At 40.1% G+C, this 17745-nt stretch overlaps 1 protein-coding gene across 1 annotated transcript in view; it reads right to left on the minus strand.

Annotated features, from left to right (window-relative positions):
• Nucleotides 1-17745, minus strand: part of TNKS (tankyrase) — a 143366-nt gene that overhangs the window by 9693 nt on the left and 115928 nt on the right. Inside the window, exons 13-23 of the mRNA XM_063335294.1 lie at nucleotides 14824-14903; nucleotides 13647-13792; nucleotides 12468-12633; nucleotides 9584-9803; nucleotides 9210-9319; nucleotides 6494-6682; nucleotides 5142-5379; nucleotides 4379-4461; nucleotides 2295-2415; nucleotides 1565-1662; nucleotides 126-200 (exon numbers count right to left, since the gene is read on the minus strand). Of these exons, the coding sequence (XP_063191364.1) occupies nucleotides 126-200; nucleotides 1565-1662; nucleotides 2295-2415; nucleotides 4379-4461; nucleotides 5142-5379; nucleotides 6494-6682; nucleotides 9210-9319; nucleotides 9584-9803; nucleotides 12468-12633; nucleotides 13647-13792; nucleotides 14824-14903 (1526 nt within the window). The remainder of the gene's footprint in view (nucleotides 1-125; nucleotides 201-1564; nucleotides 1663-2294; nucleotides 2416-4378; nucleotides 4462-5141; nucleotides 5380-6493; nucleotides 6683-9209; nucleotides 9320-9583; nucleotides 9804-12467; nucleotides 12634-13646; nucleotides 13793-14823; nucleotides 14904-17745) is intronic.

The raw sequence follows: 17745 nt of genomic DNA on the forward strand, positions 1-17745 counted from the left end.
CTCCTGAATATTGTTTCAATAAAGAACTTTAAACATAAAAGGGTGATCCATCAAATCAGTTCTGCCTGCTTGCGTAAGTAAACAACTTATTTTACCACACAGAATTAAGAGGTTTTGAAACTTACCCTGATGACATTGTACCTGTTGAAGATCCCACCAGCATTTCCACCGTCCCGATGCTCCCGGATTGTACTTTGCATCTACGTAAATGAACACAACAACGTTCAGCACACAAAGCTTGCTAGCAAGGCAAAGTATTCATGCAATATCTCAGTATATGACTGGTAACAACAGACAATCTTGATTGAAAATTAATTAAAAGGTGTCAAAAAGTATTCTCAATTTTAAACTGAGGTACACCCTTATTACTCAGGCATCCAATGTGCTATGCTGTTCCACAAGGGAGAAGCTGGGTGATGCAATTACCCGATCTTGTAATAAAAATTTACTTAGGAAAAACGAGAATAGTGGCACTACCAAAATCATACACAACTAGAAAACCTGCTTTAGATTAGAAAAAACCCCAATCTTTAAAAATGAATATACAAAAAAGATCATTTTGAAGTAATAACAAATGTGTTTCTAATGAGTCCAGTTTGTATTTCTTAGTGATAGGAAAATGCTTGCACTGTAAATTTTCCTATGTCATTAGCAGCCGCTGAGAATTTCAACGGTTTCATCATGTCTCTTCCAGAGGTATTTATAGCTACAGCAACAACATTTAGCATCAGCTCAAATAAATATTGCAATTTACTATGGCAGACAAGTGACCCTTTCTGTCATAAAAGTTTATAAAAAAGATCTGCAAAAACTCCAGTTTACAGAGTTACTAATCAAAAATATTCCAGGTGAAGCTGGCAGCAATCCTGAACATCTAGACTTTTAAAGAGACTCCAAATGCTTCTGTGCTACAGCGTAGGAACACTACACAAATAGCAAATGCACAATAAAATGGAGTTTCTTCCAAACACAGCACTTCAGAAAGTCTCTTTTCATGGTATCTGCTTGTAGTTCACTTAAATAAAAGAGCATGTGTGTGTGGGAGACAAAATTACCGTCAATTCTCAATTATCCAAGAGCTGTTTATCTGGGTTACAGATTAACTAAGCACTGAGACAAGAGAAAACAAGCTGGTTCACATGCAGAAACACCCTGAGCACAGAGAATGCCTACAGACTTGCAAGGCCTTCATCCCTTGGTCTTCATTCACAGCCTTTCATTTTTGTAGGTCAACCCATCTACAGAAAGCTGTGGAAATGCCTGCTATGAGATGACATCCAAAACATGATGACAACAACAAAGCAAAATTGGGATAACACTAAGCGAACAAAGAGACCACTTATTAAAAAAAAAAATTGGCAGGACACAGCAAAGTAATTTCCACCATTGCTCTATACATAAAGACAAATGAAGAGCCCTAAACTTCATGTCAGATTTATGCAATTCACACACCAAAGCATATTTTATCACTTTCAACACGCATTGCACACTTTAGGTCTGATGGGTTACACGTGAAAAGAGAAATACACTGCCACAGGAGCATTAAAAAAGGTACTTGCAATACCTCCTCTTCTACAGACTGATACTCCTTATCATCAGGAGCAAGGTCAAGGAGAATGGTCCCCTGACTCACACAGTGGAAAGTCAAATAAGGATTGGTGCCTGCAAAGAGAAGGAATTAAAGGAATAAAAATCAACAGGAAAAAACAATACCAGCTCTATTTGTATCCAGCATCATCATTATTCTTCTTAAATAACCCCAGTACAGCAGGAAATACAAAATAAACACAAGGCAGAAGCACAACCTTGGAAAGATAAAATGCCTCTGTTAGCAGCAGAGGCTTTTCAAGAGAGAAGGAAAATGCATGTGGGACATAACTGCATTTTATTGTTTCCGCTTTCAAGAGAAGCATCTGGGAAAGTGTGGGGGAGCAAAAAACTCCATCAGGTCCACCCTTCAGGAGATAACTGGCCTGAGGGTAGGTACGTAGGGCAAGTCAATCCAAAAGCTCCTGCCTGGGTGAAACAGAGTCCCTGGAAATGGGCACAGCCTTCACAGTTGCCTCAGGGGTGTCCATTCTCTGGAAAGGCGAGTGATCACTCAGTCCTCTATTTCCTCAACATGTTCTTTACCTGTCACAACCCACCCAGTCACGAGGTCTGCCAGCAAGTACATTTTCCTGACATCTGGATTCTTTCAAGTCCTGGCGACAATGCCTACATTTACAGAAGGTGACTTCTGGGAGCCTGTTGTATGCTACCCTTAGACTAACGAGTAAAAGCGTCATATTTACCTTGCTGCCCTCCTAGAAGTCTCTCCACACCTTTTATTAATTTGTGGCGGTGTCCATATGCATTGATCCCAATTTCTTTAAGCTCTTCATGCCCCATGTCCGCCAACACATCCAGGGTTATCTGCAAAGGTGAAAGACCACAGAAATTCACTTGCCAAACCTGGTCCAATTCCTAAGGCTGAAGACCCATCAGTTCAGAAAATGGAATGTATTCATGGTGCAGCCAAGACTGTATATATATTTTATACTTTGATGCACTTCTAATTGCTGCCACCTTCTGGCAAGCCTCTCCCTATCACAGGACCACACCCAGCTGCTACAGCCTGAAGCTGTGCAAAGCTTTTACTTCTCTTACAGCAATTAACAAGAGCCGGTTCTCACAGGAGGCCCTCAAAAGCATTTTTACTTATGTAGAAGAAGGATGCATGGAAATGCTGGGAGAAATCTGGGAATATCTTCGAAGCATTCAAAGTTTCACATTGTTGTGTAAGTAGTTATTTTCACTGCACAAACAGAAATGAGTATTTCACTACAAATTGAATACCATTAATTCAAAAGAAAGCAATTCAAGCAAAAAAATAATAGCTACACTGAACATCTGCCCAATTAAGCAGAAAACAACCCTACTGGGATTGCTGTGGAAAAGCCACTGAAGAAACACCTCATGTGCAGCAGAATATTAAAAAGAAAAAAGGGAAGAAACCCAGATATTAGAAAGCATCAGGAGGGGGCTAGAGTCAAGGTGGAAAAGTGCACACGAAGGTACTGCAGTGCTTAGAAAAAGCAGCTTAAAACAATAAGCTTAAGGAAGATGAGCTTGTTTTCACTAGAAAGAAACTTACAAGAGGAGCTAAACACTTTCAAAATGATGAATGAATATAGTGAATCCGATTTGCATTATTAAATCTTATTAACAGGGGAAGATCTTAGAAACAGGTTAGGAGTTAAGGAAGCAAAAGTAGAACAAAGCCAAAAAGAAAAAAGAAATGTGAATAGAATATATGATGGTTTGAGGTTGGTTCGCTTCTTAATAGAAGCGGTTCCAAATTAAAGAAAAGAGCTTATACTTCATGTATAAGAAGGGAAAAAAGATTATATGGCGTTTTAACTTTGGGGAGATACTTCCTGTAACGTTTCATGGAAACAGTTGGAACTGTTTCTGTAAGCAACGCATTACATTTCAAATGTTTGTTTACTGACCCCTTGTAAAAGATCAGCAGCAGAGGCCTGGGAAAAATTAACCATCAAATCCAGTCTCTTGCACTTGTACCTTTCACTTCCACTGTTGTGTTTATCTTGCTCATGTGAACAAATTATCTATTTAACTGTAACACTTACATTGAAGAAATGGTACATAAAGAGTCTACAAATACATTAGAGGTACTTCTGCTCTAAAAAGTAACATAAGCTTGAGAAACTGTAACATTAGTTGTATTCTTTTCATATATTGTGAATTACTGATAAATCCAGAGTTTTTTTTTCCCCCATCTCTCAATTCCATTTGAAACTTGTTAGCCCTGCAAAACCCAATTAATGCTATAGTCCTAACCTCTTAGGAAATGTAATTTCTGTGTTCTCTAGTGTGACTACACCCTGGTGAACTAGATTTTTATTTCAGCTTATAGTCAAACTACAGGGTTTCCTAGATCTAACCAAAGTGTCACGTGCAGCGCTACAGGTGGTGGAAGGCTTGTTTGGTTATCAAGACTGCTGAAGGACATTCCCGAAGACCGCTAGTGACGTTCCAACCTAATTTTGTTACAGCCGTCATGTTCAAAGTTCACAAGGTCTACTGTAACTCTCAGAATACAAGCCAAATTGACAGTCATCATGTATGTGTAAGACAGTGAAAGACACTGGATATCTGGATCAAACAACAAATGAGATTTTTCAGAGGTTTTTCAACTTCACCATGAAGTATCTGGTGACTCATCTGCAGTTTTCTTGGACATACTTGGTTTTTTGTAGATGTGAAGTTGGGTTTTTTTGTTTCTTTTTTCAATTAGAGAATGAAAACGTCAATCAAATTTATTAGATTAGTCTATCTTTTAAACATACTAACAGAGATGAGACTTGCCACTTACCTGTTCTGTCTCAAAGATGTCCCGAAGGTGTTCAAGACCCAGGCTTTTTAGGAACTGGGTAATGTTCATATCAAGACCAGAAACTGTAAGAGAAGAAACAAGTCATTATATCCTATGCACCTGAATTAAAAAAAACAAAACAAAACCCTACCACTGATTCTCAAAATTCCGAACTCTGGTTCTTTTTACAATCAATTTGTCTATGTCTATAATAAACAATCCACTTCCACTGTGTGAAAGCTCAGTGCAAAGATCACCACTGTTCCTACAGAATCAACTACTAAAAAGCACAAATGATCTGTGGCAAATACAGGCTCATATTAGAAAGGGAAGGAAAGAAAAGGTGGGTGTATTTTTGCTACGTAATCACCTAGATGCTGACATAAAGCCTGGATTCCAGATATTAATCAAAGGGTTAAAGAAGCCTTAGCAAAATCTCCCAGCCATCACAATCATAATTCCTTCATCAAAATAATTCTCATTGGATTTTCTGTATAAAATCAACAACGAACATCTGGGCACCTAATCAGATCTGCCTTTATAGTCAGACCTAATCACTGAGAGCAAACATAGCCAAACAGCCAAGTATGCTCCTAGGAGAACACATGAGAACTGAGCAAGCATCAGACACTTTAAAATGAAGATAACAGTTCAAGCTGTACAGTATTTTCTGGCTAGTCAGAAATACTTTTCAGATCAAGCAAGGCCTACTGTGACACTACTGCACTTCTAGCAATGTAAACTTGTCCAGAAGCAAACGCACCTTCTCCTTCCTTCCTTTCAGTTCCTGCTGCTCCATCACCAGCATTTGATGCTCCTCCTACAGCTAGTTCTGCCAGTGGCCCAGTGAGGTTATCTATACTGCTGGCAGCGGAGAGGCAGGACGGCGTAGATGCTGGTGAGATCAGGGAGGCACTAACAACAGTAGCTTGAGGCTTAAAGCATGTAGGCAAAGCTTCTGGAGGCATCGCATCTATCAGCAAAGCTCGGATATCATCAGCCTGAAAAACAGAAAGAACATTCAACGTGAGATTTTGTTATCACAAGTCACCGATCTCTGGAAAGAATTCTTCTTTGAATTTGTTTTAATTGATTGCTCTGTTCCCCCATTAAAACTGCCAACTTTTTAAACACAGGAATTCATTGTTGCAAGAACATTCTGATTCACTGCTCAGACGTACGTGAATCGGCTTCTCCCCGTTTCTAAAGGTATGTAAGAAGGTACATCTAATTTCCTTTCTGGCAGAATGACTTTATATGTGTTAAAGCCAGGAAGAGCAATGCAGCAACTTTATCTGAAACCCTTCACAACTCAGACCAGGCAATGCCACCTCATAATTTCTCTGTCAGGCTCAACTTCTGGTGAAGCACTTTGCACTGGATCAAGATTTCAATGGAAAGACTACCACTGCCTTTGCTACAATCACATCTTTCAGAGTTATAATAGAAAAAAAAAAAGACAGGAGATACAGGAGAAGTATGAACTTAGCTAACAATTGGATTTAGCCTTTGTTGACTAAATTAAGCAGGACCCTCATCTTCAAGAATTTTCTCCTTGCATGTTCTTGTAGAACATGATTAAGATATCCTCATTTTCCCTCAGTTTTCATATCCCTCATGACAAAGCAAGTTTTCCAGAGCTCAGATTATTCTGGAGGATATTTCTTACACTCTCCATAAAGCTATCAGTGGCCTTAAAAGATAATCACACTATAACCAGACACAGCATCCAATTTGGTTGCATTACCTGCCCCATCAAGACTGGTTAACCTGGGACATAAATATTCATGTAATCATATTAGACTTTTTAGCCAGCTGCCACTGCCATCACTAACAAGAAATTTTTCAGATGCCAGTTTCAGAAAAAGTTTGATAGCCTCCTTCAAATCTTAGGATGTTGTTTTGGAGTTAGACAACAAAGATCTCAGACAAAGGAAAAAGCCTGGACCCATGGGTAAAAGGTCACAAACAGACACCCTGGAGACGCTCATCTCCCTTTACCTCAGCACAGCAAAAGGTAAGGACCGCTGATGCCAGGGAGCCATAGAAAGTCATTTAATATGCAGAGCAAATCCTCCAGAGCAGCCTGTGGCTGGCACACTAACATGAACTTACTGTTGCCAAGTCTAATGGTGTCTGACCCTCTTGATTCTTCATGGTTGGATCTGCTCCATGAGCTAACAGCAGAGCACAGAGCTGTGTCCTTCCTTTCTGTGCAGCCTCGTGCAATGGTGTGAACGCCCATTTATCTGTTGCATTTACGCATGTATTGTATTTGATCAACAGCGCTGCTATATCCACATGCTGAAAAACACAAGAACATCTTAATCAACATGACACTGGTAAAAATTTCCTTTTGCATGTTGAAGGTAACGGTGCTTAGAGACCCTTGTAATTTCTCTTTCCTTTAACTCACTTCTCTGCCTCCTGTGTCTACGTAGCAGTGCACCTCTTCACTTTATACTGCAGCTCCATGGTCATCTGGGTACGTAACTGCACTACCTGATCGTCCACCAGCACATGCATAATTGGGATCAGGCACAGAATTATATTCCTGCCAAATCACCCCAAGTACATGAAGTTTGTGTCAGCTGCAGGAGCAGATGATACTTGATCCAGCATAAAACCAACAAAGTTAATATTGTCAAAGTATTTGTAGACAAATTTGAACAGAAAACACAAATTACAACCTGTTATACTGCTGAGCCACCACTTAAATGTCTGTACACAGAAGCCTTTGCCATACTTTATTTCTTTCTTGCAAGATTTTGAACCCACCCGTGGCAGCACAAATTTGTTCTTTCTCCAATCATATTTTATAAGAGAATTGTAACTGATAAAGTGCATTATGAGTGTCATAAGGGACAACTATTTTACATGGGGTATAAAAGTAATGATCTTATAATCCCATACTTCCATCAATATCCCATCCTTGAAATCTCCCAAGTTAAAGGTAAGAGAACAGAAAACTGGCAAATAAAAATTTTTGGCTGCCTCTGACCAGTAAAATCACTTGTGCAATACAGCTAAGAAATAAAAAAGCAGGTAGTCAAAATGAGTAGGTAGGAGTGTGAAACACTGAAATTGTAAGCAGAAGCGCAAAGACTTGCCAATGGATTTCGTTCTTCCTCTCAATGGCAACTAAGTGACTCTCAGCAGCTCTTGTAAAAGGGCCTGCTCTCTGAGTAAGTGTGCTTTGAAATGACTGTTGACCTTATTTTTCCTCTCTGCCAAACTTTTAAAGCAATTGCTGTTCCTGTGACTTTTCTGCCACCCTACTGAGGGACACACAGCAGGAAGTGCTGGGTGGGAGAACTGAAGATACTTTGTGAGGAAAAGGTTGAGGCTGTGAAACCTGCCAGCTATGAACTTGTGAAGCCAGCACTCATCTCCTCTCTACCTCCCATCACAGAGATCTGAACGGGCTGATGACAGCTCAGAGAGAAGCGTGGGCTGCCACAGAAAAATCATACAGCAGCTCTTAACTAAATAAGCTGATGGAAAAGCACCAATCGCTGCCTTGTTAACTTTTCCTAGCGGAAGTAAGGAAACCAGATTAGATTGGCATTATGATTTTTAGAAGTGATAATCAGCTTGAACCAATCTCTAACATTTCCCTGTGCCAGTAAGGAATGTTTTGCCTTCACATAAAATGTGTGTTTTGGTTTCCCATGCTTGAAAAGAAAGAACACAATCTTTGCAACAGAATATATCTCTACATCTAAGCAATGTTCGGGGAATTTAATGGTTATGGCAGACGTTGATGAACAGTACTGCTTGGTATTAGGATCCAGTACCATAGAAGAATTCTGTGTTGCATTTCTAAACCTTCAGCAGCATTTGGAGCTTTTTGCTCTTTAGGACACTGGAATCCCAGACTGACGTAAAGAACCAATGCAAATGACACAGGCTGAGTTTCACTGATATGCTTCTCCTTAAAAACAAGGTGAACGCTGTACTTCTTATTTCATTTGGCTCTCAAATGAAAGCAATTGTGGTTCTATTACAATCACCTCTCACAGATTTTGCTGCTCTTGTGCCAGGGAGTAACAGACAAAGCATATCATAAGACCATCAAAAACACCACTTCTTGACTTTCATGTCCTCTGTCTGACCATAAGCACACTGCTGGGAGCTTCTCAAGCACTGTCTCTGTACAATTATTTGCAAGAGATTTCTTTCTCACCTCATCCCAATTAACAGCTGCTTATAAGCAAATCTATCACACATCTGTTCAACTGGTATACACATAGATGCCTCCTCCTATGTGGAGGAAGGAGGGCCTCTGTCATCCAAAATGGTTTGAATCAGCCACTGCACCCCCACAGCAGTAGACAGCTTGCCCAGGAGGACACCCATACTACAAGCTCAGTAGTCCTTCAACACTTCAGCTTTAGCAATACCTCCCCACTGGAGACCAGCTGTGACAGACCTCCACTTCCCTGTCATCACCTAAACGCAATCCCCTGGTATTGTTCTCTTCCTTCCATTCAAGTCTTTCAGTGACAACTTGGGGTCTTTTCTGTTTCAACAGCCACTCCAAATTCAACACTGTTCAATGCCATGCATCTGCTTGCCTGCATAAAAGCTATGTTCTAGTGATCTTTCCAAATCACAGACTTTAACTGCTACAGCACACCTGAATCTGTGTTTTATTTAGATTTGTAGGACTGCAAACAGGACTCACAACAGCAACTTAGCCCAACAAGTATTTCATGGCATTAAAACCTGAAGTATGTTCACAGCAAGACAGCTGCAAAATAAAGGGCTTTGGATATGACTTTAAGGAGTTCCTTGTTGGTCTACTCATGGCAAGAACGCCTGCACCTACCCCATAGGATGCCGCATTGTGTAGGGGAATTAATCCTCCTTTGTCCTGGGCATTAACATCAGCACCATGCTCAAGAAGGTACTCAGCTACTTCCAAATTGTTGTAACCAGCTGTAGAAAAGGCACAGAAAAAGAAATCAGGTATTAGGAAAGCTAAACTAAAGAAAAAATATTAGACAGAAAAGCTAAAGCAATTTTTTGACTGCAAAAGCTCCTCTTTTCTAGTAACTGTATTACCTCCTGCTGCCATAATTATTAACTCTCTGTACAGGACATTCCTCTGTGAAACTTACTATACCAATCCTAGTTTTGGTGATTAACTTTTGTAGTCCTATCATTAATATACAAGCCTTCAAAACTTGGTGAGTCACCCACCTGCAAGATGTAGCGGTGTTGAATTTCTTCCCTGGGTGTCTCTGCAATTGATATTTTCTTGAGTACATAGTTTCTGCACTCGTGCCAGGCACCCCTTCTTGGCAGCATCTAGCAAGGCAGCGTCTCCTCGCAGTAAGTCCTGGATATCTGTGTCTCCTTCTTTCACCAAATCTAGAGGAGTGTTCCCATCTCGATTCTTTTTTGTTGGATCAGCTCCATGCTGCAAAGACCGAAGTGGAATGATACTGTCACAACCATGAGCAGAGCAGTGCATGTAAGTTGTGTCACTGTTTTGTGGCACAAGATAGGAGGCAGGAGATTTTGCAGACCAGCCCATCATGAAGTAAGAACTTCATTAGTTTAGTAGGCATGTGAGAATAAATCCAGGAGGTTAGGCCTAAAGCAACAGTCTGCAACACAGCTGTGTGAATCTCAACTCCACAGGCAAGAATGGCAGCCCTCCGCAAGTCTTGCCACTGCTCTGTTTGCAAATGAAGCAGGTTCAGGAGCATATCCTGCATTTAGCTATACCCTACTGTCACAGCAGGTGCTAAAGAAAAGCCAACTGCAAATTCCTTGCTGGCCAATCCCTCCCTTCTCCTGCGAACTGGCTGTCAGAGGTGTCTCCTCAGCACACCTTTCTGAGCTAGTGAAGCCAGGCCCCAAGTTTCACTAAATGCCACACTGCTATTGAAAGGCACTTGTTTCAGAAGGGAACTAGAAAAGCACTGATTTCTACACTTCCAACAGATAACAGGACTATCTTAAGCAGTTTACAGGCCCTGGAAAGCAGTGAAGAAAACACTGTGGTGGGAAAGTGGTTTTGGATGACTGCTCGAGTATATCTGCACAGGTAAAACATGCACATCAGCCAGCGATAAGAACACAGTACTGGGGCACAGGACGAGGGGGAAGCATACATCTCCATACAGCATATGGTGTGAATCATGTCCACATACAATTTCGTGGGAGGACAACTCCTTCCCTGCTCACTCTCAGCAGCAACGGGGAAAAAACAAAGATAGATAAAGGCAGAGGCAGGTGCTGGCACTACAGTTCTCTAGCTGACCCCTTCAGAATAATCACAGTGGTCCAACCCCTGCCAGCAAGGCTACCCTGCCATTTCTCACTGGGGATGCTGGCAAAGCTGTGTTAGTGTGAGCCACAGGGAACGAGCTGGGGATGGGGGCAGCAGAAGAAATTAACTGCCTTGTATTTGGAAGCAGTACAGCAATGCTCAGGGTATAAAGGGTAAACAGCGAGGGACAAAAAATGACAGAGTATCACTTATACAGAACACCAGCTCCACATCTGTGGTACTCTTGGGAAGACAGCGTTCTTTGCACAAAGCCTTTTAAACTGCAATGACTTCTCCAGCATACGATCTTTGATCCCTTAATTTAAAACTCATCAAAACTGGAACTATTCAAATACTCTCCAGAATAAATATCTAAATGAAGAGGCAGTGTCTTCTGAGACCCCTTCAAAGGCATAGAAACAAATGAAGGTGGTAATTTTAAAGAAAGGTGATGAAAAAAAGAAAGTCTCTCTAAAATGCCTATATATTTTTGTTTCCTTCTTCAAGCAGGACAGGACAGAAAAAGCGCAAGTCAGGAGGAGTCAAGCTCAACATCCACCGCTCAGCAGAACTGACATCACTGCCAGCTGGCATAAGAGACACGGCAGAAGAAGCCCTGAGCAAACTGCAGCGTGAGCACATATCCATGGACACCCAGAGCCTTTACAAAACTGTCACCTTAACGGCATACTTAGCTCTTGTGCAACAGTGATTTAAAAAAGATTTCATCACCTCTCTATTTCCTGTTGTACATCCATTCAGGATCCTTTGAACACAAAAAATGGCTACAGTCCCAGTGGAATGATCAGAAAACTCCAGAGACGTCCAGTGTCTCTAAAGTAACACTGTGCTTGAGAGATCATGAGAGCTCCTATGGCGTGAGCTAACATCTGTATTCAGGTGTTACTAACAGGGCCACCATCATGCCTGCTCCACAGACATCTCTGAATATCTTCTGGTTTCTACTGCAGAAATATTTCAAACTGAACGCTTTTTTGGTAATCAAGTGAAATAATTAATGAGATAGGAGGGAAATAGCAGGGCTTTGTAACAGCAAATGAAAAGTTGGGAAGATGCGGAAGAACCTCATTTTAGGACTATCCACATTCTGACTTACGCTTATTTTAAGTGCCGTGCTTCAGAGGGACATGAAACAGACAAGGCTAAAACAAGAAATAGGAGTGGCAAGAAATTCTACTCTAGCACCCTCTTTTGCCCTCCCACAGCAGGATATGACCTTATGTTAAGACGTCTCTCACTAGAAACACGTTGGCGTTACCTCATGCTTTTTACAGGTTCTTCTACTAATTGCGTATTTTTTCCACAGTATACCAGTATGCATTTCCTCCAGGAGGTTGATAAATTATACATTAACACAAGAGTTTTAAATTTCTCACATGCCAGACAGCATTTAGGACCCCACTGTCAGTTATTGCCCTGTAACACACTCTTGACAAGTATTTGCAAAGGTTTACTTAATTGCAGTAACCATTCCAGAAAAGGACAAATAGGATAAGGTGGTTTTTTTTGTACTTTCACACAAATTCAGCTGCTTTTTCCCATTTGAGAGTCTTGTCCTACTTGGCTAATAGTATTGATACATGTACTGGAAAAAATAACTGTACTGATGATTCCTTGTAAGTGAACTGACATTACACAAGAAACTATCTGACAATTGTAAGATGAAAATATATTCAAAGACACCATAAAGAACTCACTGAATGCCATTGACTTTGCATTAATTAATCTTCAGCAAAAACAAACATCAAAACATTTAAAGACACGTGTGAGAACTCCAGCACATACTTTTAAAAGCAGCTTGCAGATTTCGTATTTTCCTTTTGCTGCTGCTTCATGTAGAGGAGTGAATTTCCACAGGTCTGCCACGTTGACAGAAGCACCGTGCCTCACTAAGAGTTCAGCCACTTCGTAGTGTCCATAAGAACAGGCATTGTGCAGGGGTACTAAGCCACTAATCAAAGACAAAGTATTAATAGCTACAGAAAATAAAATCCAATATCCAATCATACAAAGTTCCAGTAAATAAATCTCCCGCTTCCACCAGACATTAGTGGCATCTTTCAGTCTTTCAATTTTCATAGCTTTATTTCACTGCTATTAAAACAACAGTTAAAACTCCATTACCCTCCTTCAGTTCTCATCCATGAGACTTTTAAATACTCAGCAAGCACCAATGTTACAACTTCCACAGCAAGTAACTTCAATGCTGTTAGCAACAGCCAGAAACTAAATCACAAGAATTGCTGATGTCCTGACTTTGGACATTTGACTGTAAATTTCAGAAAAGGTATAACACTATACAAGGGGTTTGAAGTACAGTTATTAGTAAGCACTGCACGCCTCATAGATACAGAAAAATACCCAAACATTTCTTTCAGGAAAAGCCTGAAAATTCAGTATTGGAAATGTTTTAGCATTGGGAATGAATTATCCCCCACCCTGAACCACTATATTGGAGTGAAAGATCAAACATAATCAGGCTATTCTACATGACTGATTTGCAAATAATGCAAAAACCTGTAAATGGATTGTATCATTTAACTGGGTATTAACTGAATAAATAACTTAATAAAAGTTAACTAGCAGAATTTTAAAAATGACCAGGGACAATCCTGGTATTTTACCCCATGCAATTCAAAACTAATTTTTGATCACCTGAAATAACTTAAAAGGATGCTTTTAAGTAGAACAAAGTCTCCAAAATGGGCAAAAGGGGAAAAGAGGATCATGTATTACAGTGCCAACTACGTACATGACAACAGCTTTGCCAGAAAGCCATGTGTACCTTAATGGTCTATAAATCTCCCTACAGTGATGTCAGGAACAATGCAGAACAAAAAGGAAAGAGAAAAATTTTTAAGAGAAAAACATGATGGTTACTGAAATCTGAAGCAAAATGAACGGAGGGGAGGTATAAGTCTCACTAATAGAAAACAGCAGAGCGTATCATGGAATGAAAAGTACCCTTTATCTTTGGCATGAACATCTGCCCCATGGTGCAATAGATATTCCACCACTGATACTCGGTTATATCCTGCAGCAAAGTGCAGTGGCGTTGAATGACGGCCTTCCAAATCTCTACAATTCACATTCTGAGGGCTGCAAAGTTGCTGCAAAGACAAAAGAAAAACCCAAAATCTAGTACAGAACTAAACCAAACAAATGATCCCCCCCCAACAAAAAACAGTTAAACAAACAAAAAGACCCCAAAAGAAAAAACCTGAACTACTGCCCCCAAAACACCCCAACACAAAATTTGATCCATTTATTATTATATACAAATTTTTAGAAGTTAGGCTTCAAGAAATTTCTTTCTACTTAAGCAATGTTAAAAAAATAGCTGCTCTAAATTTATGGCTGAAAGTACTTCTATAACAAACAAGACTTAAATGATGGAAGCGGTATGAAGACATTCCTAATGTATTAGAAAGGATGAGCCTCTAAATCACCAAGCACCAGGTTCAAAGGCCATGTAACTTTCTCCAGATATGTTACCATTTCCACCTTATGTTCTATTCAGAAATCTAGAAATATTGAGCTTGGCAGTCAAAGGAGCTGCTGGTGCACAAAATTGCTGCTGTTTGAATATTAATATGTATCATGTTGAAGTTCAAGGCGAGAATGCATGCAGAACGGTCTGTCTGTAGGCTATTTTGCCCACAGATCAAGTGAGAAAGACGAGATCAAACCTTCCTGTGATGCTGGTATTCCACAGCCTGACCCTTCACCTTCAGATTAAGGATGGCTTGAAATGTGAAGTCTGCTACCTGTTAACACTTTTGTTTGCTTGCCTTCTGACTGAATCATGCACCTGAGGCTTGTTTCTACTAAACTGGCATTGCGAGGGTCACAGGGTCCGCGTCAAAGAATTACAGCTGCATCTGCAACATTGCATCTGAGTCCATTGAAGACATACTGTGTGAAGGACTAGGAGAACGAACAACCAAAAATTCAAGAGAAACACCTCAGCATATCTTAATGCGCTATTTTCTAGAAAAAAATAATGAAGAGATTTGCCTTCCCATTTTTTATGATTTACCATCCACTGGGTACTACTTACACAATTCTGGTAGCAGAGGCTTCCCACAAGTTTTTCACGGCAATACAAAGTGGAAAATTAAGATGAATTGCTCAAACCTACCTTCACAGTTTCCAAGTCTCCAGCTTTGGATGCTTCTAACAACCGATAATCCACATCAGATGTGCGCACAGGTGTACTTTCTACAAAGGGAAAAAGATGTTTTAGGACTACTAAGGATCATTAAATTATATTAACTTCTGCTTAACATATTTTCCAAACTGAGGAGAAAAAAAAAGGTCTGTTGCCATTTGTAAAAATGCAGTGGGAGTTGTGATGTTCAAGTTCACATTGCCTAAATGGCTGAATAAGGAGCCCTAGTTTCAGTGTAAACCAGTCAGATTTAGATCCTAAATCCAATATTATCCTGCCAAACAGAATTTCAATGTTTTGCTTATTCTATGTATGGTAAAAATGACCATTTCTGCATTTAAGAAATCTACACGCTCACTGAGACAGATTCAAAGTTTTGCTGAAGATAAAAGCACCTTTCTCAACAATTTCAGCAAACTTCATGAGGCACCAGAGTACAGCCAGGGTTAAATATGCGCAATTCAGCAGCTGAATTATAGCCTTTGTACTCTACACTTGTGATATGTCTCCTACTACAAAGCAGTGACAACGGGATGGGATTTCTAAGACAGCCCTGGCCACATGGTGACTGCCTGCGTTATGATGCTCCAGTTCTATACGGCACTTCATAGCAACAATGAAATCTGTCCCTTGTTACAAACATGGGGTGGTTAAAAACAGAATCAGAAGAATGACATAGTGATTAAAAGGAGATCTTTAAAGAGATGCTTTTTTTCCTCTTTAAATGACTGTAAGACAATGACAGGTTTTGGCCTCAAAACTCTTTTTTACCCCACTTCTCATTAGAAATATGGCTGTGAGAAAGCAAGCATGCTCAATGGAAGGAAGAAGAAATGGCTGGAAAGGAGCTGCCCCTAGAGCTCTTCAGTGTTGCTCAAAAAGGAGCTGAAAAGGCAATCTTGATCACTTCATTTGTAATAGAAACTGCTTTCTATTGTAGAAGGCACTCCTCTCAAGCTCAAGGATTTATGGAATAGAAGTTTTGGCAGCATGTTGCCTGATCAGTGACAGAAATGACTGCCTAGGGCAAAACAAACAGGGCAAGGTGAACTTGGGGTTGCAATCCTCTGTAAGAATTCTGTAAGAAAGTCAGAGTGTTGTAACAGGCTAAACGCATTCTAGATGGGCATGCAACTCCATCCAAAATACTTAGAAGACTTCTTTAAATCTAGAGAACTGGTACTATGTCCTGAGAGGAAACCCCAGAGATGTTCTGAGAAGGTACTTACACGTTAACACAGTCTCTGCAGAATCCAGTCAATTCCTAACTTTGCAATGTAATCTGTGACTATATCACAGGAGTGGAAAATGGGTAAAGGGATATTTATTTTCTTAACTAGCTATCCTTACAGAAGGACATCAACTTATCTATTCATTTTGAGGTAGTATTTCCTATTGCAGCCCTGTTTTCTCTTCTTGATCAGTGTTTTGTGGTCTTTTGCTGCCTCCTTGCCTCCATACTCACTGCAGGGAGAAGGAGGAGGAAGAGGAAGTGAGAAGCATCTCCTACAAACTCAACTGTTAGGTGAAGAAATGCTCTCAGTTGAAGGAGAGGCTGAGAAAGCTCAGGAAAGAGGGACAGTGGCACCTTTAATACAGCCAAAGCTGCCAGCTCCTTTCCTCGAGTCCACCTCGATCCTCTGGAGCAGTTCCACTAGAAAGCAGTTAGATTCAATGATCCTAAAGATCTTTTCCAACCTAAATGATTCTATGATTCTAAGTGATTCAAACACATGCTGCAAGAGAAGGACGGCAGCAGTAGTTTGACACAAATGTTAGTGACTGTGGGCAGAGCACAGAATGCATCAAACTGCTGCTGTTGGAGTGGGATAAGATTTCAGCTCACACCTTCTTCACCTGAAGTTACTTGCCTTCCCTTGCTCTCCCCAACAGCACCACCACCTCAGCATCCTGAGGTAGGGAGAGAATAGGTGAGGCTACGTCCTGTACTAGATCCAAAGTAATTGCTCCTTAGCAATCATTTATGTCTTCTCTGGACTTCTGTCCTTGTCTTCACAAGATAGCCAACACCCTGAGTTTGGTGAGGGTAAAAAAATAAATCAATCAGAAACACAATCTAATTACTACAGGAAGGAGACATTTCAATTTCACTAGATAGAACTTAAGTGCCAAAAGGCTGTGCACTGAGCAAAGAAACAAAACAAATCTTACCCTTCAAGAAAAGCAAAACTAGCAGCATTTTCTAATAACCATTTGAAAAAACTAACAAGCTCACTTCATGAGCTTTCTTACATTACTTGGCCATACTCCTACCAGTTGCAACCAAAATCTCAAGCAGCTAGAGGAAAGTGGTATCCGCTGGCCACTATGTCATCAGAAAGCTGTGTTCGTGGTTGTTATCTCAGTTGGGAAGTAGCTCAGCAATCAAGTGTGAAAAAAAAAAACAATCCAATACTATATGGAAAATATTTTAAGCTGTGAACTCAAGAGTCAGGTAATAATATCTATCAAAACAACTTCAACATTTAAAAGAAATAATTCGTTAACTCAATCTTACAAAAATGAACACGCAGTAATAGTTGATAAATAACTTCAGCATTCATTTACTAGCTTTGAAACACAGAGAACAAAGTGTCAACAACCCTACACTACCTGCATTTTTTCAGCTTTTGAATCTTTCAGTCTTGCACACCTTCAGGTATGTAAGAGAAAGGCTGCTGCCTCTCCAATGAAAACCAATTCAGTATGACATCTGAAACTAGTTTTCCAAGAAAAGGTAAATCAGTGAAAATGAATCTTAAATTCAGAATCAAATGAATGCTTTCAGAATACTTCTAAGTTTACTATTTTTTTTAAAATCAAACTCCTATTATCTTTAACAGCAGGAGATATGTTTACTTTCTTCTGATTCACAGCTAATATTCTTCTCTC

The sequence above is a fragment of the Chroicocephalus ridibundus genome, chromosome 5, assembly GCF_963924245.1.
Source record: "Chroicocephalus ridibundus chromosome 5, bChrRid1.1, whole genome shotgun sequence".
Taxonomy (NCBI): Eukaryota; Metazoa; Chordata; class Aves; order Charadriiformes; family Laridae; genus Chroicocephalus; species Chroicocephalus ridibundus.